The following is a 27593-nucleotide window of genomic DNA, read 5'->3' as shown; positions in this document are numbered from 1 at the left end:
AGGAATTCGATTTTAGGTTTTTGCCTATTTTGAATTTCTTGAAATTGAAATTGAATTTGAGTTGTTTTTGTGCATTTGAAGGTTCCTGTAATAACCTGATTATGTTTAAAAAACAAAATTTAATTAATATGTTTAATTAGTTTTTATTAAACATACTTATATTTTAATTTACATTTATGTATATATATATATATATTTCAATATTATCTATTTCATAATTATGTTAAAAAAAAAAAAAATTGAAAACGTGTAGAAGACAGTAGCTTCTACACTCTACGTTGTTTTAAAATTTTGTTTCATTGGTTTAACAAAAGGTGGCTGGGCGGTTGTGCAATGTGTGGTGAAGGTGTGTGCTTGTGAGTTAGGCGGTGTGTGTGTTTCGGTGGTAGAGGTGTGTGTTTGTGGTGTTGTAAGGCTGGGTTTATTTAACTTAGCTTAGAACACCAAAAGCAAAACCCCATAACCCCAGCCAACCCGAGAGAAAGAAAGACAGAGAGAAGAAGAAGAAAGAAAGGGAAACCGAGAGGGAGAAAGAAAGAGAAAGAAAGAGAAAGAAAGAGAAACTGAGAGGGAAGGAAAGAAAGAGAAAGAAGAAGAGAAGAGGAGAGGAAGCAGAGAGAGAGAGAGAGAGAAGAACACAGAAAAAGAAAAAGAGAGAAAAAGAAGGTAATTTTCAATTTTTCCATGGATGCTCTGTTTTCTTGGATTCGAATTTTAGTATGATTTATGGTTTTGGTGAGGTTTAGATAATTGTTGGAGTTGTTTATTGGAGCATAAAGACCATAGAAGTTGAAGGAGAAGTGAAGGATTTTCGGGTTGGGGTGTAGAGAGCAAATTTTCAGTTTTGAGTTTTTGAATTTTAATTCATTTGATTGTGTTTTCTTTGATTTTGGTTGAAGTTTAAGTTATAATTTATCATTTATTAGCCTTAGGAACTGATTTGGATGGTGAGAATCAAAGAAAAATGAGTTTGGTTGAATTTTGGAAAATCTGCCATTTTTCTGCAAATTTTGACAGTGTTCAAGTAGCATACTTTGAGGCCTTATAACTTGACTTTTAGAGATCTGTTTTGAGTGTTCTTTGGATGGTTGTAAAGAGAAGTTGCAGAGCTTTAAAATGAGTATAAGTTTGCTCAATTTGGAGTTGATTTGATAGGATAAACAGCGAGCCAAAGTTGGAAAACAAATAAGCGAAAACTGGCAACAAGGTTGAAGATGATGAACAGTGCCACCAGACCACCACTCGCACCACCGGCGTGCGGCTGTTCCGGTGACTGGGGAAAGTCCCTCCCCACTGCATTTTCGATTCCAAGTCCGATAGGGGCCTCCGTTTTGCAATCCGAGACCCCTAACTTAATGTTTTCACTACACACACTAGAATTAGAGAGAGCGATTTTTATTCCGTAATTAATTGTGATTTTCTTGTACGGAATTAGGTTCGGAGAACGACCCAGAGACACGAGGATATTTCTAACGGCGGATTAAGCTTGTTTTCGAGGTAAGGGGATCTGGGGAACCTTAAACTGCAAAAATTTGATTTTATTGAATGTTAGTTGAAAAATGCAATATGTGTGCTAATATGTGACTTATATGAATTATTTGAATTATTTGAGCACAATATAAATTAATTAATTATTATATAATTATGTGCATTTATTTGAATGTGAAGCATAATTCATTGAGAATTGGAGTTTACAATGGTAAGAAGGGATTGGGTGTCAAATTTAAATTCATAAGTGCGTGGGGAGAGACACTCCTTCAGTTGCGACTGATAAAACTATCTTTTTCCCAACACGCATTGGGACCTTCGGTTGCGACCAAAGTTAGGATATCTTGCATTTCGGTTGCGACTTGAGTGAAGATGTGATACAATTTACATTTCAAGGGTTTAAATAAAGGAAGTGCAGCATAACATTCATGCATCTATAATATTATTAAATATATATTATCTGCACCATGTTGTATGATTAATTGAGATTCAATATAATTAATTTTGCATGTTAAGGTGAAATGTCCCTATTGAGCCATTGGTTAGAGTTCACCTCCTTATAGGCTTTGCAAGTTCAAATACTGAAGATCAGAACCTTTAGAAGAAGTTTGTGTAAATAAGTGTGAACAGACTTTGAAGTTTAGTTTCGTTTTATTTTGGAAGTTCTGTTAAACTTAAGTTACTGAGACAGGTTGTGTGTTGTAAACTAAGCTTGAATTCAATATGGTATGTTAATAGTATACAGTTTTTCTTAGTTTATTTTATTATTCTCTGTCATATTCTAGTTATAGAAGTTAATTCTATAATTAGAGTGTGATCCACACCTTAATCCGTAATTAGTTCTTAATTACGGATTGGGGCGTGACAAGTTAGTATCAAAGCACAAGGTTTAAAAGAATCCTAGGCTTGAATTGTGTGTTGAGAGAAACGTTTGGAGTTTAGTTTGTTGTTGGGATTAGAATGTTATTAAGACTTGAAATTTGAAGTGTTTTGATTGGAGATATTTTGGTTAAGTTATTACTGTATTTTGGGAGATTGGTTTTAATTTTGTTCCTTTTGGAATTAATATAGATAAGATGGACTATTTTGATACTGATGACACTTGGGGAGGATACCATATGGGACGACAAGGTATAACTCCCCTGAATCCACAGAAACGTGAGGAAGAAATTAATCGACAAGGAACCCATAATCTACGAAAGGAAATTAAAGATGTTGGAAACCGTAAACCTTTCTATTCGAGTGAATTGGCGAAGGCAGAAGTAGGATATCGTATTCAAAATAAAGAAGACACTTCTAAGGAGACAAATAGACGATATAATAATCTTGATCTTTATGAAGAACAAGTCCAGTATCTAGTAGAACAAGAGGGAGATCACTAGCCGGAGTTGCCACCAGCTGGATTACGGTTACCTCCAGTTCTAGTTCAAGGAGCATCTACTGAAGAAGAGGATCCAAGTGAAGATCCTGAACAACCAGTAGAGTCCGAATCTGTTTCTATAGATTATTCGAGAGAAGTCGAATTTCAAGGCTCGGAAATAGGACCTAGAGTTTCGAGTGACACTGAGAGTGATGCAACTTCTGCTAGGTCTAGTGGAAGGACTGGAAGTTCTGGTAATAGAAGATAATTACTAGATCTTAGAATAGTGAAGTTAGTTGAACGTTGTTTGTATTTTTGTAAAAGTTTACTATGTTATGTAAATTATTTTGAATCCTTTTGTGATGTATAATATGTATGTTTTGTTTTTTATTTATTTATTATTAATTTTATAGGTCCATTGACTTTAAATACCAAACTTTAATAATTTTTTAGTTTAGGTACTAAAACTTAATAGCATTTTAGTTTAGATACTAGTTGAAAAGTCAAACAAACTAATAAAATGAAGGGTACTAGAATTCATAAAAATTACATCATATGCCACTACAATAAAAAAATTTAAAAAATTCCCAACTAACCACCGGCCACCTCCGTCTGGTCGACCACCTGCCACCGCTGTACGACCCACCACCGGCCACCGCCGTCCGACCGACCACCGGCCACCTCCGTCCGGCCGACCACCGGCCACCGCCGTCCGGCCAACCACCAGCCACCTCTGTCCGGCCGACCACCGGCCAACGCCGTTCAACAACACAAAAACAACTTGGCATAGAAGGGATTCAAACCCCTCTCATGCAAGAGAAAGAGGCACCTCTTACCACTACACTACATAATAATTTCAATAAAAGTACTACTTTGACCTCTATTTATCCAATATTGTAATACAATTTAAAAAAAAAAAAAATTTAATTCAGTCACAAGTCACAAGTTAAACTGTGATTGTCTCACAATTTGTTGTGACTGTCATGGTAAGTTGAAAGAGATACCTTCCCCAATTGCACTAGTAATTATTTTGTATAAAAAATATTGCTTTGACCTCTATTTATACTACATTGTAGCACAATTTTTTCAAAAACATTCAATCAAGTCACAACTTAACCGTGATTGTCTCATAATTTAGTTGTGATTGTTCTGTAGTCACAACTAAATATGAAGTTATGACTGTCACAATTTGAAAAAGATAGACCATAAACTCCAGCATGCAAACTATAGAAAGTACACCTAAACCACCCCCAAAACTCATATAACAAAATTTGAAGTTGTGACTAATATTAAGAAAAAGATAAGTTTAACATAAAATACCTAAATGTTTAACATAAAAGCTCACGTAAAATAGAGAAGAGGTTCAGAGTATCCCCTACATAACCAGCAAAAATATTTCAAATTCCCAAAGAACAAATTCAAAGTTAAAAGGCTTAAAGCAACCTTGCTTACCAAGACCAGCATTCTTATGTACTACCCATTTTGAGTTTTATTACTTGTTTTACTGGAAAAACTCTGAGTTGGTCATTGAGCAATAAATTAATTTCAAAAAATGACAAACTCATGAACAATACATGGAAGCCCATAATCAACATCAATGCAAAAGTATTGGTAAACCTATTATGCCAAAAAGGGGGGGAAAAAGGAAACAAAAGCCCAAATGATTCATTGGTTCTAACCTTATTACTCTCAAAGAAAAAATTACAAAGGTAGCAATGGAGGTTTTCAGTTTTTACCTTCAAGTCTTTAACAAAGAAAATGATACAAATGCACAAGAATAAAAAGGAACTTGAAAAAAAAATTCATAGTCTAGCATGCAAATGAAAATCATAATTTAGAAGACATTAAAAGAATACACACTTGTTCTGAGAATGGAAAAGAAGTCACAATGAAAACCGAACATACATGCAAATACAAAGTCGCAATTTGACATCAAAATTCAAAACCTTTGTGGCACTCACTATAATGCACTAAGTCTTCTTTTGTGTAAAGTAATTGCTTTGAACCTAATTTATATGATATTGTGTATATATATATATTTTAAAATAATTAATCCAGTCAGTCACAACTAATTAAATCTAAGTTGTGACTGTCATTATTTAGTTGTAACTGTTTGACAGTCACAACTTTATATTTTAGTTGTGACTGACTGTTTCACAACGAAATTAAGAGACTCCTTTAAGGTATAACAATTAAGTACTAATAGGCTACAAGGTCATCAAGATATCATAAAATCATATGCTAACCCCAATATAAAGACAATATCACTGTACAAATGACAATGCATGTACATAAGCATACAAGTCCTATCATTTACTATTTTGTAATTAGAGAATGCGAATTTGGATTGTACATATTTGAACTTCACCTAGTACTGCATATGTACTAGGTCTAATAACTTCAACCTTTCCACAACCTTAGAAAGTGTTCTCTATTTGATGAGGTCTAATGACATAACAATGTGCATATGTAATCAACCAAATTTTCATGACATAACACAGGTGTATATGTAATCAATCAAATTGCCATGTAACTCTGAATTATATAAGCAAAAATTATGCAGAAAAAAAGTTGCAACCTCACTAGAATCAACAATAAGAACAAACAAAGAACCATTTTGCTCATAAAACACCTAATCATGCAAACTTGACTTTCCTTTTGGCATCTGCCATAGTTTTCTCAAATAATCAACAGAAGCTACAAAAAATAAAACTCAATAGAACCAGAATCACTACCAAAACTCATATAACAACTAATTAACAAAATCAGAAGTTGTGACTGAGATCAGAAAAGATAAGTTTAACATAAAACACCTTGATGTTTAACATAAAAGCTCACATAAAAATGGGATTTGCATTAAACAAATACATTAAATATATATATACACTCTAAGAAGGAAATTTAACCTGTGACTATCAAGCAGAACAACTTGAAATTCATCTTTATCTTTCTATATCTCAAACTAAAAAAATGCAGAAAAGATAGAAAAGAAAACATTGAAAACCGCAGATCAAACCCTAAATAATCAAACTAATAAAAGAATCTATTGCAACAAATCATAGAAAGAAAATATTTAAAATGAAAATCAAAACCAAATCCCTAAAAGCTCTAAGCAAGTTGATCAATTAAAAGTCATAATCAACCAAATTGATGAAGAAAACATATTCAAAATGAAAATCAAAACCAAATCCCTAAAACAGTCGAAGCAATGAGCAACTGATCAAATAAACCAAATTGATGAAGAAATCAAATTCAAAATCAACCAGAAATCAAGAGAAGAACTTATCTCCATAACCAGATCGACGAAAATCACGAAGGGGGTGAGCAAAATCCAAGAACAAATCGCGTGAGATAAAGCTCCAAAGTTAATAGTTCGCACAACGACCAAACAGTAATTTTTTAACAATTATTAATTATACTAAACCCAATAAACGGGCCAAGGGCAAAATCATAATATGAAATAAGCCCACTAGAAATGGGCTAGGCTGGAAAGAAGGTTTGGTATCTAATCTAAAATGTTTTTAAGAAAGTTAGTAGCCAAACTAAAAAAAATAGCCATGTGCTGGTATTCCAAAAAGTTATTAGAATTAGGTAGTTAATCCTAATTTTCTCTAATTTTATTCATGTTATTTATTTGATAAATTTTATTTCCAAGTATTTACAAAATTGTTTAGAAAATCTTTATTTAAAGTTTAAAATTAGTTATCGATTTAATCCTCTTAAATGATGGCAGAAAGACAAGGAATTCTGAATGAGAATATGAACGGTAACCAAGACGTAGTTGCAGCCATACGAGAAATGGCAAGTGTTATTCGAGGAACTATAACTCAAGAGAATCAACAAGAGGATGCCCTGGATCGAGTTATGAGAATTCAAGGGGAATTCCGAAAGTCAAAACCACCAGTGTTTAAGGGTGAATTTGATTATATGATAGCTGAAGAGTGGCTTCGCCAGATGAAGAGGAAATTACAAGAACAAAGGATTCCAGAAGAATTCAAAGTAATTGTTGCTTGTTCATACCTGGAAGAACAAGCATATCATTGGTGGGAATCAGTAATGAGTATTCGAGAGGAGGAAGTCACGAACTGGGTAGGATTTGAAAGACTTTTTCTGGAGAAGTATTTCCCTGATACAGTCAAAGATATGAAGGCAAGGGAATTTGTTAACTTGGTTCAACGGGATTTATCAGTGATAAACTACCAAGCGAAATTTGAAGAACTAATGTATTTCGCATCGGAGTTGGTGCCAAGTGAAAGTAAGAAGGCTAAGCGATTCCAGGAGGGTCTCAAACCAACTGTCAGGGAAAAAGTTTCCATTTTGAAGTTAGAAAGGTATGCAAATGTTGTTGATCGTGCTTTAATCGCTGAACAAGCAATGTTAGATGTTAAAAGGATGTGGGAGGTTAGAGCATCAAGTGGAGGTCAAAGTAGTAAGCGTCCGAATTTTGGTCCTTCCCGTTACCAACCACCAAGGGCGCCATACTTTGATAAAAGACGTTGTCATTATTGCGGATAAGTAGGACATATTCATAATCAGTGCCCATTATTATCATTTTACCAGATGCCAAGTACCCAACCACCACCGTATCGGGCACCACAGTTTACATATCAAGCTCCCCAAATTCAATATAGAGCTCCACCTACATCACAGTATCGTGCTCCACAACCATTTCAATCACGAGCACCTTTTCAGCCTCAACAGAATTGGGCTAGACCAACCACTAGTCAACAACCACCACGTCCAGGGGGACGATCTGGAGCTGTCAGACCTAAACCCTTGAGAGGAGCAACAAGAACAGAACAATTTACTCAAGGAAGGGTGTTTGCACTTCAACAAGTGGAGAGTCAAGCTGATTCGATAGTGGAATATCATGCTGATCCTGTAATCGAAAAATCAGAGCGATCCTATACCCGACCAACATAGTGAATTTCTGGGTGAGGAGCAATATCTTTATGCTATGTAAGAACAGTATAATTACACTGGAGAGGGCCAATATTCTGGTGTTGAAGGAGATCAAGGAGATTACCAGGCAGTGGAAGGTACGTTTCTAGTTTTCAATTCTTGGGCTAGAATACTTTTTGATACGTACTGGTGCAACACTTTCATTCTTATCTGCATCGTTTGCATCTACCCTTAAATTAGAATCAGAAGTTTTGAACCCATCAAAATTTATATGTTCTCCATTGGGTTTTAAAGTAAAGGTTGATAGAATGTGTAAATTTGGTATGGTAGAACTCTCAAGTCATAAACTTGTATTTGATTTGTTGATAATGGATATTTCGGGGTATGATGTTATTTTGGGAGTAGATTGGCTTAAGAGACACCAACCTATTCTTGACTTTGGTAGAAATTCGATAACTATAACAACAGTGGAAGGTGGAACCTTTAGTTTTTGTGGAAATAAGGATATTTTTAAGCCCCAACGTTTCTTAAGTGTGAAAGATTCTGATTATCTAAGAATACTAGCTGCGTTTACATATGAGGACGAGAATAACTCTCAGATGGAACAAATTCTCGTGGTTAAAGATTTTAGTGATGTATTTCCGGAGGATTTATTTGGATTACCACTAGAACGAGAAGTACAATTTGCGATTGAAGTGTATTCAGATACAACCCCTATTTCTATACCTCCACATAGAATGACACCTGCGGAGTTAAAGGAACTTAAGGAACAACTTAAAGATTTACAAGAGAAGGAGTTTATTCGCCCTAGTACGTCACCTTGGGGTGCACCAACTTTATTTGTGAAGAAAAAGGATGGAACACTTAGGATGTGTATTGATTATCGTCAATTGAATCGAGTAACTGTGAAGAATAAGTATCCACTCCCTAGGATTGATGATTTGTTTGATCAACTAAGAGGTTCCAAGTATTTTTCAAAGATTGATCTTCATTATGGATATCATCAACTTCGAGTTAAATCAGAAAATGTTCCTAAGACAGCTTTTAGAACTCGTTATGGACATTACGAGTATCTAGTTATGCCTTTTGGATTAACAAATGCACCAGCCGCATTTATGGATCTAATGAATCGAGTATTTCGACCATATCTTGATCAATTTGTGATTGTCTTTATTGATGATATTCTTATCTACTCAATTACTGAAGAGGAACATGCATGACATTTAGTGATAGCATTGCAAACATTGAGGGAGCATAAGTTATTCACCAAATTCAGTAAGTGTGAATATTGGCTCACTGAAGTGAAATTTTTAGGTCATGTGATTTATCAAGAAGGTATTGTTGTTGATCCATCTAAGGTAGAAGCAGTGATGAATTGGAGTCAACCCAAAAATGTTTCAGAGATAAGGAGTTTTCTGGGATTGGCCGGTTATTACAGAAGATTTATTAAAAAAATTTCTCGGTTAGCGGCACCGATGACTAAGTTAACACAGAAAGGAGTCAAGTTTATTTGGAATGACGAATGTGAGAAATCTTTCAAGGAATTAAATATTCGATTGACAACTGCTCCAGTATTGATTATTCCGGAAAGAGGAAAAGGTTATGTGGTTTACACTGATGCATCGTTACAAGGATTAGGATGTGTGTTGATGCAATCTGATCGAGTGGTAGCCTATGCTTCTCGCCAACTTAAGACTCATGAACGAAATTATCCAACACATGATCTGGAACTAGTTGCAATTGTTCATGCTCTAAAGACTTGGAGACATTACTTATATGGTGAGCATTTTGAACTCTATTCAGATCATAAGAGTTTAAAGTATTTGTTTACTCAAAAGGAATTGAACTTGAGACAACGAAGATGGATGACGTATCTAGAAGATTATGATTTTGAGTTACACTATCATCTTGGAAAGGCAAATGCTGTAGCTGATGCATTGAGTAGGAAGTAACAAGAAACTATAGCAAATCTACGGATTCAAAAGTGGAAGATGATTGAATTTATCTATGATTATCAATTATACATCAGGTCATATGGAGATCGCCCTTATCTTTGTAATTTGGTTACTCGATCATCCAATGTTTATAAGAAAAGTCATTGAAGCACAATAAGAAGATGTACAAGCAAAGATGATTAAGGAATTGGATACTAGAGGAGAAATGACAAAGGAATGGACAATTGGTGATGATAAAGGATTAAGATTTTTGGGTAGATTGTATGTGCCTGAAATTCCGGAACTAATAAGTGAAGTACTCCATGAAACTCATCATTCAAAGTTTACAATTCATCCGGGTGGTACGAAAATGTATCGAGATGTACGTCGTCAATTTTGGTGGAATGGAATGAAGAAAGATGTAGCAACTTTTGTGTCAAAGTCTCACTTGTCAACAGGTCAAGGTAGAACATCAGAAATCGGCAGGACCACTTCAACTGTTACCTGTAGCTGAATGGAAATAGGATCACATCACAATGGACTTCATAACGGGACTACCTCGTACAGTACGCGGTAAGGATGCAATTTGGGTTATTGTTGATAGATTAACTAAATCTGCACATTTTCTACCTGTGAAAACGACTGACACTATAGAAATGCTCGGAAGATTATATGTAAAGGAAATTATAAGATTGCATGGAATTCCTATTTCAATTGTGTCTGATAGGGATCCAAAGTTTACTTCTAAGAGAACTATTCAAATTTTGGAGGACATGTTAAGAGCTTGTGTTTTGGATTTCAAGGAAGTTGGGAAGATCATCTACCTTTAGCTGAGTTTGCTTATAACAACATTTTTTAGTCAAGTATTGGAATGACACCATTTGAAGCACTTTATGGACGACCATGTCGATCACCTTTATGTTGGATCGAAGCCGGTGATGCAATATTAATTGGACCTGAGTTAGTACAAGAAACAACGGAAAAGATAAAACTCATCAAACAACGCCTACTTACAACTCAAAGTCGACAAAAGAATTATGCAGATCGCAGAAGAAGATCATTAAAGTTTGATGTTGGTGATCATGTTTTTCTAAAGGTTTCTCTACGGAGAGGAGTCAAAAGATTTGGAAAGTCAGGAAAGTTAGCTCCAAGGTTTATTGGTCCTTTTGAAATCTTAGAGCGAATCGGAGAAGTGGCGTACAAATTAGCATTACCACCTCAACTTTCAGGAATTTACAATGTTTTCCATGTCTCGATGTTACGGAAGTATGAGGCAGATCCTACACATGTACTTGATTGGAGGGAACTTGAATTGGATGAACAACTATCATTCGAAACTAGACCTGTTTAGATTTTGGATCGAAAAAAACAAGTTCTCCGTACAAAGACAATCTCATTAGTCAAGGTACTGTGGAGAAATGAGAATACTGAGGAAATAACGTGGGAAGTAGAAGTTGAGGTACGTCAGAAGTATCCCGAGCTATTTCCTTAACTTTTCGGTAAGTGCCAAATTTCGAGGACGAAATTTCTTTTAAGGAGGTTAGATTGTAATAACCTGATTATGTTTAAAAAAAAAAAATTTAATTATTATGTTTAATTAGTTTTTATTCAACATACTTATATTTTAATTTACATTTATGTATATATATATTTCAATATTATCTATTTTATGATTATGTTAAAAAAAAAAAATTGAAACCGTGTAGAAGACAGTAGCTTCTACACTCTACTGTTGTTTTAAAATTTTGTTTCATTGATTGAACAAAAGGTGGCTAGGCGGTTGTGCAGTGTGTGGTGAAGGTGTGTGCTTGTGAGTTAGGCGGTGTGTGTGTTTCGGTGGTAGAGGTGTGTGTTTGTGGTGTTATAAGGCTGGATTTATTTAACTTAGTGTTTGTGGATAAATCCACACCGATCCAATAGCCAATCATGGCTTGACACGTGGTCGGTCAGATCCAACTTCGGTGTTTGACTTCTCAGTGGTCAAACTTTGACCTCCACATCATCACGCAGTTCGGCACTTCCTCTGTCAGCTCAAATCGGATCACCATGGCGAGCCCTTCGTGCCCGGTCCGACCCGAACCGAGGGTTTTCCAGAGGATTGAGTGTTCATCTTTCCTCGGTCATCCCGGTCCGGTTCGGCTCGGCCCCCCCTGGGGCGAGCATCTCTTTAGACTAGTCACAGCCATCTACGACCTGAAGGAATCTCTACTTATTAGATCGGCTCGGTTCGACTATCCCTGTCCGATCCGAACACACATGAACTTCATATCTGCGCATGAGAACATGTGTTCGGGTCGGCTCGGCTCCCCACCGTCATTCCAGAGAAGATCATGTTGGGACGAACCGTCATACTCAAGTGCAGCTGACAGGATATTCTGACAGATGAGACTTCCCAGCTCACATTCATGACTATTGAGGCAGTTCACCTGAACCTTCCATACTTGCATTCAATGCAGCATTGAATGCAAAGGAGGTGGGTAGCTGTGCATGCCACTGTTCACGACCGAACGCGTGGATCTTTCTCAACCAGTCAACCACATGCAGGTAACTTACTCCTCACAACTTCCTTTGCCTATATAAACCAACTCATATGCACAAATTCACCCAGTTATCTATCATCAGGCAAACACTTACACAAACCTTCACTCACCAAAAGCATACCCAACTTGCTGAGAATAAACCCAGAACATTTACCTTGTTCTTCCCATTCTCCCAAGTTCATCCCCTGTTCTTCCCCATTTACATTCAAACACCATCAAACACACATCACTAACTTCATCATCGGAGCGTGTTTGGCTGGTACCACAGCGGTCCATCTCCTTTGATCTTGTTTTCATACAGGAAGATCTCACGTCATCATCTAGCAAGGCTTCTGATTAGCCAGATCACCATTTCTAAGTTGTTGCATCTATCTTATGGAAATTTGCATCAATAGATTGGTGCCGTCTGTGGGAAGATCGTCTTCAGCCATTGTGTTCATCACCACAAGTGCTAAGCTTTTCCTTCAAATAAGTCATCATGACTACCATCTTTCGTGATAGCAGCTCTTCCTCAGGAGCATCCCAGAATGATGAATAACATCAGCCTGAGACACCTGAGAAGACGAGGGGAGCACAACTTCCCAAAGCAGCAAAATCTAAAGGTCCTTCAAAGATCAAGGCTGCTCACAAACTCCTTAGGAAGAACCAACGACATCTGGCCACTGAGAATGCACTTCTCAAGCAGAATAATGAGCTGCTCGCCAAACAGGCCGAACTGGCTGAGGAGCTCGCGCGTCATCGCGCTCAGCTCGAGAACAGCGGGAGATCGGGTTTCCGATTGCGTTAGACCCGAACCGAGCAGGAGGTTTTTTCACCATCTCCTTCTCGGCAGAGCACTCCGGCCAATGTGGACGATCAGTCCGCTCGGCAGGACGTGGATTGCACCTTCCCAGGCTTTAAAGACATGCCCCCGGCCGAACAGACCGAGTTCCTGAACGCCCACCGTCTCCTTCAGCAAAAGCAGGCAGCCTTCAGGAAAGGCTCTACCAAAAGCTTGGAGGGAAACCGCGCCGAACCGATCACGGATCAATGACCTCCAATCCGATCCAGGTTGGGGGCTGTCAACCCAACTAGCTCGACCGAACCCAGGGTCCCAGTCAGAAGCAGACTCGGCTCTGCCACCAGCCAAGGTCCTTCCACATCGAAAACTCATTCGGGGACACGATCCGCCGGTGACCGGCTGGGAGCTATCATGGTCATGTCCGACCGACATCCGGTAAGCGAGAGGATCACTCGTCAGCCGGTAAACGAGAGACTCGGTGACCGAATCGAGCGCTCGGGGGAGACTGCATCCGAGCCGACCGCACCCGATGTGGAAAATCTAGTCCGGACTTTGGTCCAAAACCAAATTCGAAGTGTCCACGATCGGCTCGGCCAGGTCGAGGTTTCCAGGGGGTACCTCGGCAGAACTGATCACGGAGAAGAACTCCCCCTCCTGTACACTAGCAGGATCATGGATGCTGAGGTCTCCAGGGATACCAAACCCCCCAAGATGGATCAGTATAATGGGACTAAGGACCCTTATGATCATCTTGACATCTTCAGATACGCCATGGAGGCTCGCCAGGCATCTGAAGCCACAAAGTGCAGAATCTTCCCTTCAACCTTGAAGGGATCGGCGCGGGAATGGTTTCGAACTCTCCAGCCGAACTCCATAGACTTTTTCTCCGACCTCCGGAGGGCCTTCTTGACGAGATATCGGGTTGTATCCGAACGACTCTACAACTTGAACGATATGTCGCTCATCAAACAACATGAAGGAGAGAGTCTCAAGACCTATCTGATCCGCTTCTACATTGAATACACGAAGTGCGATGATTGCGACTACAGATCGGCTAAGAATGCTCTTATGCAAGGTCTGCTCGCCGGAGGACTTCGCTCCCATCTGATGAGGAACCCTCCTTCCACCTATGATGAACTTTCTGCCGACGCCAAAAATGGGCGCGAGCGGAAGAATGGGATGCTCAGGTGGAGACCCTGAATTCCAAGCCGACCTCGGCCAAGAGGAAGGAGGGAGAAGTCGCAAGCCCCAAGCCTCAGGTTCAGACCAAAAAGTCCCGGACTGAGGAACCGCGCCAACTTCTGGGCAAGGGGCCTAAATTTGTCCAGTGCACAGAGTACACCCCTCTCAATGCCAGTCTGGAGACAATCTTTTCCAAGGTTAAGGATCAACTCCCAGCTGCAAGGGAGATCAAGGGACCACCCCCAGATCAGATCAAGGAGGGCATCTTCTGCAAATACCATTCCAATCACGGCCATGTCACGGGTGACTGCTACGCCCTCTGCGACGGAATTGAAACTCTTGCCTGGGCGGGTAAGATCAATCAATTCCTGACCGGCGGGCCGAGAGTACCCAAGGCTGTGCTGAAGAAGCCCACCAACACTAATGACGTCCGGGAGGCCGCCATCGGATCAATCGGCGGAGGCCCAACCTTCGTGGGAAGTTCGAACCGGTCCCAGAAGGAGTACGTCAGACAGGCGGCCAATGCTCACGAATCCCTGTCAATCCAAGCAGGACAGCCCAGCACTTCCAAAAGACAATGGAAGGACTGGGCACCGGTCACTTTCGGGCCAAACGAGTCGAATGGGATCATCTTCCCGCACTATGACCCGGTGGTCATAGTCGCTGAAGTGGCCAGAATCACCATTGCCCGTTCCTTCGTCGACGGGGGGAGTTCAGTCAACATCCTCTACCATTCTGCGTTCGAGCAGATGGGAATCGGCGAAGACAAACTGGAAGCCGACACACCAGCCCTGATCGAATTCGGGGGAGAAGTGGTTCAACCTCTCGGACACATCTACCTTCCCCTTTCACTCGGGAAAGGACCGGTCAAAAAGACTTGCATGACATATTTCATTGTCATCAAGCGACCGTCGACTTACAACATCATCCTGGGCAGACTGGCCCTAGTCGACCTCGACTGTATCGTCCACTACGCCAACCTCCTCATCAAGTGTCCGGTGGGCGATGATTGCATCGTCATCCAGGGAGACCAGTGTTCGGCCCGATCTTGCTACGCCACTTTTATCAAATAGAAGGGTCAGCTGCCGAACTCCCAGGAATTGGACTTCATCGTTGGAGACATTCGACTTCATCGCCGAGCCGAACCCAGACTCTCGGCCCCTCCCGGCCGAGGCTTGGGAAGAAGTACCGATCTCGGAGGACACCCCAGATCGGCTTGTCCGAGTAGAAGCCCAGCTCGGCCCAGCACAGCGATCGGCCATACTCGACTTCCTCCGTGCCAATGCGGAAGTGTTCGCCTGCTCTTACAATGACATGCCAGGCATATCGTCTGACGTGATCACCCACAGGCTGAACATTGATCCGGGATACAAACCGGTCCGTCAGAAGAGGAGGTCGTACGATCGAGTCAGACATGCAGCCATGGCTGAAGAGGTGGCCAAGTTGCAAAACAACGGATTCATCCGGGAAGGCAACTACCCCAATTGGCTTGCCAATGTGGTCATGGTGAAGAAGAACAATGGGAAATGGAGGATGTGTGTGGACTTCACCAATCTAAACAAGGCGTGTCCCAAGGACAGTTTCCCCCTACCCAGGATAGATCAACTTGTCGATGCGACGGCGGGACATAAGCTCCTCAGCTTCATGGACGCCTATTCTGGGTACAATCAGATCCTCATGCACAAGCCTGATCAGGAGAACACATCCTTCATAACCGATCGCGGCATGTACTGCTACAAAGTCATGCCCTTTGGCCTCAAAAACGCTGGAGCCACCTACCAAAGGCTGGTCAACCACATGTTCAGATCTTCCATAGGCAAATCGGTGGAAGTTTATGTGGACGACATGCTGGTCAAAAGCATCAAGGCAGACGATCACGTCAAGGACCTCTCAGACATGTTCGGAGTCCTGAAGGAGTATCAGATGCGACTAAACCCAGCCAAATGTGTCTTTGGGGTTCGGTCAGGAAAGTTCCTTGGCTATCTGGTCAGCCAACGGGGAATCGAGGCCAATCCGAAGAAAATCCAAGCCTTGATGAACATGAAGTCCCCGAAGACAAGCAAGGAAATCCAGAGTCTGACTGGAAGAGTCGCTGCCCTGAACCGGTTCATCTCAAAATTCACTGACCGGTGCCTCCCCTTCTTCAAAGCTTTGAAGGGAGCAGGGAAGAGCATAGAATGGACCCCCCAATGCGAGCAGACCTTTCAAGATCTGAAAAGGCACATGGGAGAACCTCCCATCTTATCCAAACCGGAGGAAGGTGAAGAACTCTTTCTCTACCTCTCCGTTTCTGACTCGGCTCTCAGTTCGGTTCTGGTGAGAGAGGTTGGTGGGGTACAGCATCCAGTCTTCTACACGAGCCGAGCCATCGCCGACGCCGAGACCAGATATCCTAGATTCGAGAAGATGGCCCTTGCTCTAGTCAGCTCAGCTCGGAAATTAAGGCCTTACTTCCAGGCTCACTCAATCGTCGTCTTGATTGATCAGCCACTCAGGAAAATCCTGGCCAAACCCGAGACTTTGGGTCGGCTCATCAAGTGGTCAATCGAGCTTGGCGAGTTTGATATAACCTACTGTCCCAGAACGGCCATCAAGGGCCAGGCCATGTCAGACTTCATCTGTGAGTCCACCACCACAGCGGAAGATCCGGTCGGCACTGACGTTACATCAACCACGTCTGATCCGAATGCAAAAGGTGCTCATACCCAGGCTGATCTCCTCACCTGGACCCTATACGTGGACGGATCTTCCAACGCAATGGGTAGCGGAGCCGGACTTGTTCTGATCTCCCCAGAACAAGCCGTGATGGAGTATGTTCTTCGCTTTAGATTTCAAGCATCCAACAATGAAGCAGAGTATGAAGCACTCATCGCCGGACTCAGATTGGCAAAAGAGCTCGGCGCGGCTAGGCTGAACATCTTCAGCGACTCCCAACTCATCGTCAATCAGATATTGGGAGAATATGTGACTCGAGAGCCAAGCATGACAGCCTATCTCGAGAAGACCCGCTTGCTGCTCAGGAGTTTCCAAGAATGCAAACTGTCTCAAATCCCGAGGGCAGAAAACTGCAAAGCTGATGCCTTGGCACGCTTGGCCTCAGCCACAGATACCGGATCTGCTAGGCACGTCCCAGTTGAAATCCTGGACAGGCCTAGCACCGCCGAAGAAGAGGCCACCGTCATGCAGACCGATTCCGAGCCGAACTGGATGACGCTGATCACCAACTACTTGGTCTTCGGGATCCTTCCCCCGGAGAGGGACAAAGCACGTCTCATCAAGACAAGGTCGGCTCGGTTCAGCATAATCGATGGTCAGCTCTACAAGAGAGGCTTCTCCCTGCCCTACTTGTGGTGTGTCACGCCCCAAGAAGGTCAGGATGTGCTAAGGGAAATCCATGAGGGAATATGCGGAAACCATTCCGGAGGAAGAGCACTTGCCTATAAGACGATCAGGCAGGGCTACTTTTGGCCTACGCTGAACAAGGATGCGGATCATCTGTCCCGCACTTGTGTCAACTGCCAGCAGTTTGCCGCGGTCTCCCATCAGCATCCTCAATTGCTGACCTCTATATCCAGTCCCTGGCCATTCGCGCAGTGGGGACTCGATCTGATCGGTCCTATGCCGAAGGCGAAAGGGCAAGTCACAATGGTCGTGGTAGCAGTCGACTACTTCACCAAATGGGCCGAAGCTGAACCCTTAGCCACCACTACAGCCGAACGGATGGAAACTTTCATCTGGAAAAACATCATATGCCGGTTTAGCATGCCGCACACCATCATCGCAGACAATGGAAAACAGTTCGACTGTAAGAAGTTAAGAAGTTTTTGTTCACGACTGAACATCAACTTGCGCTTTGCCGCCCCTTACCATCCGCAATCAAACGGACAGGTCGAAACTATCAACAAGATCATCAAGAAGACCTTGAAGTTCAAGCTTGATAATGCAAAGGGAAATTGGCCAGAACTCTTGCCAGAGGTGTTATGGTCCTACTGAACTTCCTACCGCAACTCTACGAAAGAAACACCTTATGCGTTGGAGCTCGGAACCGATGCTGTTGTTCCGATCGAAATGGGGACTCCTTCATTCTGGACAGGCACATACAACCCGGAGACCAATGACACCGGACTTCGGCTCGGCCTGGACATGATCGAAGAAAGGCGAACCGATGCCAATCTCTGCCGAGCCGCCTATCAACAGAGGGTAGCCAAATACTACAACCAAAGGGTCAAACCCAGAAGCTTCAGATTGGGCAGTCTCGTCATGAAGAAGAACCCTCTTGCCATCAAGGAGAGCTTGTTCGATCCGAACTGGACCGGACCCTACAGAATCACGGGCATAGTCAAGCTTGGCACTTACAACTTGGCCACTATGGCTGGGAAGCCTCTCAAGCATAGTTGGAATGTTGAACACTTGAAGACTTATTACCAGTAAAATGTAGTTAGGATCGGGGACTGTCCGACCTAACATCCTTCCAATCAATGAAAAGATGAACACCTTTTTTGACTCATCTTCTTCTCATTTTCTGAAATAAACACTGGGAACTCTACTCCTACACACCCCCAACAAAGAGGAAAGATCTAAGTGTTTCCTTCAAAAAAATGATAAACTCATGTGCCGAGCTGAAGTGCCATTTTCGGCCCGATGCTCGGCATATTACAGACTCATCAGGTCTATAAACTCCTGTGCCGAGCTGGCGCGCCATTTTCGGCCCGATGCTCGGCATAGTACAGAATTATCATGTCTATAAAAATCCCTGTCCGAGCCGAAGTGACTTCCTACAGTCCTAACGTTCGACAGGATATTTCTAAAAAGAAAAATATACCCTCAAACTCAAACTCTCATTGTGCATGCCCAGCCGATCTGAAAGTAAGTTTGAATATTTTTCTCAAAACCAAAATTCATAATATTCCAATGGATATATCAAGCCCATCTGGGATCATTAGGGGTTTTCAATTTCTGCTTATTTTCATCATGATTATCAGGCTGATATGAAAACAAGTTGTAAATTATCATTACATTTTATTTCATTGCGATCGTCAAGTCGAGCCAATCTCAAAATGCCTTTTCTTATCACATTCACTTTGTTTTTATCATAAATGTTATTTTTTTTCTTTTTCTTATCCATTTGTTACTTGTTATGGTTTTAGTTTTATCCCCGAGCTGAACTGACAATAACTTGGAACAGAAGAAGATACTGAAATAACATAATGATTCAAAAATAAAGTTAAATTGTTTAAGGACATATTAAACCCGAGCCACACACTGGCTTGGGAATAAAAACAAAAACAAACAAAAAAAATACATAAATCATACAGATCGGTCGGCTGGCCCCTCCAAGATCGGTTCGGTAGACTCCTCGGGTGTCTCCTCGCCGAGCTGCACCACTTCGACCCCTCCGATCTGCATCTCAGCATTGGGATCGGATTCGGGGACTGGGGGAATCGGGGTCGGCTCGTATTCAGGCATCGGAGGATCCTCCTGAGTCGGCTCGGCCACGGACACGACCACCTCGACTGCAGCCTGGCGATCGGGAGGGGGAAGCTCTTCCTGCTGGCTCTCCTGGGTGTCCTCCTCGCCGTCTGACTCAGCAAGGAAGGACACATCCCAGTCTGGCCTCTTCGACCGGATCGCCCCCATAAGCTCCTGGTACCTCTCAAATTGGGCATCGGCAAGTGCCTGGATACTTGGGATCCCAACTTGATGCTAAGACTCAACAGCTCTCCGCTCGGCAGCCTCGACGTCCCGCTGGAGATCGTCAGCGAACTGGCCCAGGTTGGCCACTTTCTGCTCAAATTCCAGGAGCTCCTTCCCGAGCCGAGCAACCTCCGCCTCCCGCTCGGCCAACTTGGTCCGCAGACTGGCGGACCGCTCGCGCTCCACCTTGACCAGCCGCTCGGCCTCAGCCAGCTTCTCCCTCAGCTCGCTGTTCCTCTCCCGAAGCCTCTTCATCTTCTCCTCGGCATCGACAGCGGCCTGGGCTGCTTCAAACTGCCTGAGGGCGAGCTGCAAAACAAAAGAGAAATCAGACTTCGAGCCGACCAAGTGAAACATGAAAACCGAAGTCAAAGATACTTACCACCATGGCTTGGCGAGAGGCGTTCAGAGCCTTGCTGCCGAATCTCGGCACCTCCTGAGCGGCCCAGAGCCCCTCCACGATCGTTAGCGTGACCACACGCTTGAAGCCCGTGACGAACGGCTCGATGGAGGGGTCCACTTCCACCATCTTCATGGAAGCCGAGCCAGACACCTCAGCATTGGCACCACCGGGTTCGGCCCGAGCCCTCTTCTCCACTCGGACCTCGGTCTGGAGGCCCTTCCTCTTCTCTCCGTGCCGAGCCGATCTCGGCACAGAAGGCCCAGGCTGGGCTGCCGCTGCGACGGGCGCTTGGACCGGCTCGGCGGGGGCCTGAGCCCCGGCTTTCCTCTGGGCGCTCTTCGCCGCCCTCCTCCTCAACCGGGCTTCCAGCTCGACGGGATCCATCCCCTTCTCAGTCCTCGGATTCCACCTAGGTACAAACCAGGAGATCCCACTCAATCTGATCTGGGTTTCCCCGAGCAGAAACTTGGTGGACAGGTATTCCGCTGGCGAGTCTCTTATCGCGGCGATCTGATCCCTGAGCTCGCCTCGAAGCTTGTATTTCCCCTAGCTAACTGCAAAGATAAAACAGAAGGGGTCAGCTTCCAAAAATAACATATCTACAAGTCTACAAAAAAAAAAAAATATACAAGTCACTTGCGAATCGGCTCTCCTAAACATCCAATGCCCACCTGGAATCCTAAAGGCTCTAGGGACCCGAGCCGGAGGGGGATTGTTCGGATCGGCGAACTCCCAATCCCCAGAGACGAAGAAGTACCTCTTCTTCCAAGTCTTTTGGGAAGAGGGATTCCCTGTGAACAATGGCCCCGAGTAAGCCTGGAGGTTGTAGAAGCCGAGCTCGATCTTCTGCTTCGACCTCAACGCGTAGGAACAGATCAGCAGATCCTTGTCCGGCACACACTTGTGCACCTTATGCCACAAGATGTGCATGGACAGGATGATCCTGTATACGTTGGGGTTGAGCTGATGCGGTGCCGCGCCGATCATGGCCAGCCAGTCCTGCAGGAAGGGGTGCAAGGGGAGCCAAACCCCATTTTCGAACATCTCTGGGTACATCGTCACCCATCCTTTGGGGGGTCGGCTCGGCTTCTCTCCCTCGATCGGCAGCCTTGTCAGTACGGACTCGGGGACTGCATACCTTATCCTCAGATCCCTGAGATAAAACTCGGTCATCTCGTTGGGGATTTGGTCGGCCTTCCATGCCAAGTCCTCGTAATACTCCGGGTCGATCGGGCTCCCCATCACTTGCCGAGCCGAGGTCGATGCATCGTGACCCCTGTCTCTTTCCTCCGAACCCGAGATGAGCCTCCTTGGAACACTGGAGCTCGGCTCGGCATCCATATCCTCCTCATCATCTTCTTCATCCTCTTCTTGTTCCTGATCGGAACTCAAAACCTGGGGATTTTCCTCATTCCCTCAAGGTCGGCGTACTTTGCCTGGGTTATGCTCCAGTGCTGAGCTGACCTCGCCTAGCTCCTCGGATAAACTGTCCCAGTCTGCCTCACCCCCTGGTGGGCTTCGGCTCAGCTCGGCATCACTGTCCCTTTCAAAGGCACCCCCCGAGCCGAGCCGACCGCTCGAATCGGTGCTCGACATCACAAACACCTTTTCACCTCTCTCTCTTACCTTTTTGGATTGAAAAGTGCCTTTTTCAAAAACACTCAAGAACACACCCAAAAACCCGAAAATGCAGAAAACTCAAAAATGGACAGAATCACTTACTGGTTTTTGTCCGGCCAAACTCTCCGCCCCCTATCCACTGGGAACCACCTCACCAACAACCATGCCTGGTCAAAATCACAACCGGACCACCACCTAAACCGCGGAGAGAGGAAGAGATTCGCGGGGAGAGAGAGAGATTTACAGAGAGAGAGAGAGCTTCAGAAACTGAAAAGTTGGAAAGTGAGAGGGAAGAAAAAGAAGACACCCATTTATACCCCTATGCAAACTGATCCCAGCCCTCCAAAAATGGCGCTTCAAATCCCAGATCATGCCACCTGTCTATATTCAAAATACCCATAAAATGAGGTGACCCTTACGTTCCCCATGTAGACACCAAACGTCCCTTCACCTGTCCTCGAGATATTTTTGCCAAAAACAAGTCACCACTTGTTCGGATCCTCGGGAAAATAAACCTATCCAGTTCGGCTCGGATCAGACGACATATCATTTTTACGCAGACCATCATTCTTCAATTTCCAATCCACCATTGTCCGCTTGGATCGGAAGCTGGGGGACTCCTGTTTGTGGATAAACCCACATCGATCCAACAGCCAATCATGGCTGGACACATGGCCGGTCAGATCCAACTTCGGTGTTTGACTTCTCAGCGGTCAAACTTTGACCTCCACATCATCACGCAGCTCGGCACTTCCTCTGTCAGCTCAGATCGGATCACCAGAGGATTGAGTGTTCATCTTTGCTCGGTCATCCCGGTCCGGTTCGGCTCGGCCCCCCCTGGGGCGAGCATCTCTTCAGACTAGTCACAGCCAGCTACGACCTGAAGGAATCTCTACTTATTGGATCGGCTCGGTTCGACTATCCTTGTCCGATCCGATCACACATGAACTTTATATCTGCGCATGAGAACATGTGTTCGAGTCGGCTCGGCTCCCCACCGTCATTCCAGGGAAGATCATGTTGGGACGAACCGTCATACTCAAGTGCAGCTGACAAGATCTTCTGACAGATGAGACTTCCCAGCTCACATTCATGACTATTGAGGCAGTTCACCTGAACCTTCCATACTTGCATTCAATGCAGCATTGAATGCAAAGGAGGTGGGTAGCTGTGCATGCCACTGTTCACGACCGAACGCGTGGATCTTTCTCAACCAGTCAACCACATGCAGGTAACTTACTCCTCACAACTTCCTTTGCCTATATAAACCAACTCATAAGCACAAATTCACCCAGTTATCTATCATCTGGCAAACACTTACACAAACCTTCACTCACCAAAAGCATACCCAACTTGCTGAGAATAAACCCAGAACATTTATCTTGTTCTTCCCATTCTCCCAAGTTCATCCCCTGTTCTTCCCCATTTACATTCAAACACCATCAAACACACATCACTGACTTCATCATCGGAGCGTGTTTGGCTGGTACCATACCGGTCCATCTCCTTTGATCTTGTTTTTCATACAGGAAGATCTCACGTCATCATCCAGCAAGGCTTCTGATCAGCCAGATCACCATTTCTAAGTTGTTGCATCTATCTTACAGAAATTTGCATCAACACTTAGCTTAGAACACCAAAAGCAAAACCCCATAACCCCAGCCAACCCGAGAGAAAGAAAGACAGAGAGAAGAAGAAAGAAAGGGAAACCGAGAGGGAGAAAGAAAGAGAAAGAAAGAGAAACTGAGAAGGAAGGAAAGAAAGAGAAAGAAGAAGAGAAGAGGAGAGGAACCAGAGAGAGAGGGAGAGAAGAACACAGAAAAAGAAAAAGAGAAGGTAATTTTCAATTTTTCCATGCATGCTCTGTTTTCTTGGATTCAAATTTTAGTATGATTTATGGTTTTGGTGAGGTTTAGATAATTTTTGGAGTTGTTTATTGGAGCATAAAGACCATAGAAGTTGAAGGAGAAGTGGAGGATTTTCGGGTTGGGGTGTAGAGAGCAAATTTTCAGTTTTGAGTTTTTGAATTTTAATTCATTTTATTGTGTTTCCTTTGATTTTTGTTGAAGTTTAATTTATCATTTATCATTTATTAGCCTTAGGAACTGATTTGGATGGTGAGAATCGAAGAAAAATGAGTTTGGTTGAATTTTGGAAAATCTGCCATTTTTCTGCAAATTTTGACAGTGTTCAGGTAGCCTACTTTGAGGCCTTATAACTTGAGGTTTAGAGATCCGTTTTGAGTGTTCTTTGGATGGTTGTAAATAGGAGTTGCAGAGCTTTAAAACGAGTATAAGTTTGCTCAATTTGGAGTTGATTTGATAGGATAAACAGCGAGCCAAAGTTGGAAAAGAAATAAGCAAAAACTGGCAGCAAGGTTGAAGATGATGAACAGTGCCACCAGACCACCACTCGCACCACCGGCGGCGTGCGGCTGTTCCGGTGACCGGGGAAAGTCCCTCTCCACTGCATTTTTGGTTCCGAGTCCGATGGGGGCCTCCGTTTTGCAATCCGAGACCCCTAACTTAATGTTTTCACTACACACACTAGAATTAGAGAGTGAGCGATTTGTATTCCGTAATTAATTGTGGTTTTCTTGTACGGAATTAGGTTCGGAGAACGACCCGGAGACACGAGGATATTTCTAACGGCTGATTAAGCTTGTTTTCGAGGTAGGGGAATCTGGGGAACCTTAAACTGCAAAAATTTGATTTTATTGAATGTTAGTTGAAAAATGCAATATGTGTGCTAATATGTGACTTATATGAATTATTTGAATTATTTGAGCACAATATAAATTAATTAATTATTATATAATTATGTGCATTTATTTGAATGTGACATTTATTTGAATGTGAAGCATAATTCATTGAGAATTGGAGTTTACAATGGTGAGAAGGAATTGGGTGTCAAATTTAAATTCATAAGTGCATGGGGAGAGACGCCCCTTCAGTTGTGACTGATAAAAATATCTTTTTCCCAACACGCATTGGGACCTTCAGTTGCGACAAAGTTAGGATATCTTGCATTTCGGTTGCGACTGGAGTGAAGATGTGATACAATTTACATTTCAAGGGTTTAAATAAAGGAAGTGCAGCATAACATTCATGTATCTATAATATTATTAAATATATATTATATGCACCATGTTGTATGATTCATTGAGATTCAATATAATTAATTTTGCATGTTAAGGTGAAATGTCCCTACTGAGCCATTGGTTAGAGCTCACCCCCTTATAGGCTTTGCAAGTTCAAATACTGAAGATCAGAACCATTAGAAGAAGTTTGTGTAAATAAGTGTGAACTGACTTTAAAGTTTAGTTTCGTTTTATTTTGGAAGTTCTGTTAAACTTAAGTTACTGAGACAGGTTGTGTGTTGTAAACTAAGCTTGAATTCAGTATGGTATGTTAATAGTATACGGTTTTTCTTAGTTTATTTTATTATTCTATGTCATATTCTAGTTATAGAAATTAATTCTATAATTAGAGTGTGATTCACACCTTAATCTGTAATTAGTTCTTAATTACAGATTGGGGCGTGACAGTTCCTTTGTGCAATTAGGATTAATTGGAGTTGGATTTGGGTGTTTTCCAGGTTGTGCCGTTGCTGCCACTGTCGGCTCCGCCACTTGTGGTGGTGGGTTGGTGGTTGTTGACCGTGTGTCATCCAATTGAAATCCCAGGAACCTTTCTAGATCCATTCGGTGAGTTTTGGTGGTGTTTTGTGTGTTGTTTGTGGTTGGGCAGCCACCGTGTATGGTGGTTGACCGCTCGTTTTGGCTTTTTAATGGCCAATTTGTAAACCTAAATTCAAATTGTTGGTTGTCTGGTCTTAACAGATACCTGGCTCGGGAATTCTATTTCCGATGTCGTTATGCTGCCGGATTGGAAATCCGAGCTTGTTGTCGTCCAAGGGTATTTCGGTCATTTCGGTCATTTTAGTTGTTATCACTAAAACCTGTGTTTTCGGTTCCTCGCCAAGTTTAACCTTTAACAACTCTAGCTAAGATAGAGTTTATTTCTGTAATTTGGTGAAGGTACTTGAATTCCAGTAATTTGGGTTTATCTTAAGATTAGTTGGTTTTGTATTGGAATTAGGATTTTGGATCAATCACGTGAACCGGTGATGATGGTGTTGTCAAGACAACTTAGGAATTTTTTGAATGGACATGTGGGATCAGGCTAAGCTCTGGAAATCAGGTAAGGGGATCTGGGGAACCTTTGACTGCAAATTTGATTGTATTGAATCTTTGTTGAAAATGCGATATGTGTGCTAATACGTGATTTTCATGAATTATCTGAATTACTTGAGTATGATATGAATTAGTTAATTATTATATATAATTATGTGCATATATTTGAATGTGAAACATAATTCATTGAGAATTGAAGTTACGGTGGTGAGAAGGGATTGAGGATTTAAATTCTGTTATTTAAATTTCATAGTGTGCGTGGAGAGTGAAGTCCCTTCCGTTGAGTACAGATAAAACGATCTAAACCAAAGGCGCATTGGGACCTTCGATAACGTATTGAAGTTAGGATATCTTGCACTTTAATTGCGGATTAAAGTGAAGATGTGCATTGCAATTTATATTTCAATATGCATCGAGTGTTAATTCGTATAATAGAACACTCGAGGCCACATTGGTAAAATGCATGGTATGAGACGTGCAGATCGACCTGTTTGTTTTATTATATGGATTAACTCTTTATCTATATTATGAGGCTTAAATCGAGGAAGTGCAGCATAACATTCATGCATTAATAAGATTATTATATTATGTATTATCTACTCCATGTTGTATGTTTTAATGAGCTTCAGTATAATTAATTTTGCATGATAAGGTTGAATGTCCCTACTGAGCCGTTGGTTTGAGCTCGCCCCCTCATAGACTTTGCAGGTACTGTAGCGAGAGTTAGTGCGAAACCGACCGGGAGAAATTAAGGTGATTAAGCGTGAATCAAGTTGGAGCTGGTTTAGATTTTGAGACTATGAGTGTTGTTTTGTACAAAAGTATGACTTACGTTGAATATTAAATTTGAATTCAGTTTGTTGTATAATAATAGTATGAAATTTATCTCCCTTTATTTTATTTTCCATTATCACATTCTGGTTATAGAACTTAATTTTATAATTAGAGTGTGATTCACACCTTAATCCGAGATTAACTCTTAATCTCGGGTTGGTGCGTGACAGCTGGAGAGAAGGGTGTGGTGGGCCCACAAAGGGAGGACCGTGAAACTGTTGGGTCTGCGGGCGGTGGGTATTGTTGTTGCGGCAATTGTTGTGGTTGTTGCTGTTGCTGTTGCTGAAGTTTATATCTACCTACCCATTATCCATAGTCATATTCATATTATTATTCAATGGTGACCAATAAACTGAAATCTCTAATCTCTTTCTCCAAATTTGCAGTTTTGACCATTCAACATTATTTAATCCTAATTTTATTACAAACAAAATGTCTCATAACGCCCTAAAATAAGAAGCACAAAGAAAAGTTGAGTTGTGTGACCCATAAAAAATTTTCTAAATCAATTTGGATACAAAATAAATGTTTGGAGATTTTTGAGCTTATAAGAATTTTTTATGAAATAATTTGAGTCATTATGAATTTATTTAGAATTATTTGGAAACTTTTAAATTAAATTGAATAAGTGTCTTGGACTAAAAGTTTGAAGTTTAGGTG

At 42.3% G+C, this 27593-nt stretch overlaps 1 protein-coding gene and 1 long non-coding RNA gene across 2 annotated transcripts; both read left to right on the top strand.

Annotated features, from left to right (window-relative positions):
• The first annotated feature begins 575 nt into the window (after nucleotides 1-575).
• Nucleotides 576-25610, top strand: LOC147285902 (uncharacterized). The gene is made up of 3 exons (XR_015121631.1): nucleotides 576-666; nucleotides 1436-1497; nucleotides 25502-25610. It is a non-coding gene; the product is annotated as an uncharacterized LOC147285902 (long non-coding RNA).
• On the top strand, nucleotides 6575-8970 carry LOC147285903 (uncharacterized). The gene is made up of 4 exons (XM_086242255.1): nucleotides 6575-7249; nucleotides 7409-7729; nucleotides 7818-7887; nucleotides 7991-8970. Exons 1-4 carry the CDS (start codon nucleotides 6575-6577, stop codon nucleotides 8968-8970), a joined length of 2046 nt encoding a protein of 681 aa, XP_086098381.1.
• Nucleotides 25611-27593: the final 1983 nt, after the last annotated feature.

The sequence above is a fragment of the Dryas octopetala genome, chromosome 4, assembly GCF_963921425.1.
Source record: "Dryas octopetala chromosome 4, drDryOcto1.1, whole genome shotgun sequence".
Lineage (NCBI taxonomy): Eukaryota > Viridiplantae > Streptophyta > Magnoliopsida > Rosales > Rosaceae > Dryas > Dryas octopetala.
This window is presented reverse-complemented; position numbering and strand designations above follow the sequence as displayed.

What these genes read in the sequence shown, in the direction of transcription:
- LOC147285903 (XM_086242255.1), top strand. Translation starts at nt 6,575, where the DNA reads ATGGCAGAAAGACAAGGAATTCTGAATGAGAATATGAACGGTAACCAA. An exon ending in TGGAATATCATGCTGATCCT is followed by an intron (nt 7,730 to 7,817) that starts GTAATCGAAAAA and finishes ATGTAAGAACAG; the next exon opens with TATAATTACACTGGAGAGGG. An exon ending in AGATTACCAGGCAGTGGAAG is followed by an intron (nt 7,888 to 7,990) that starts GTACGTTTCTAG and finishes CCCTTAAATTAG; the next exon opens with AATCAGAAGTTTTGAACCCA.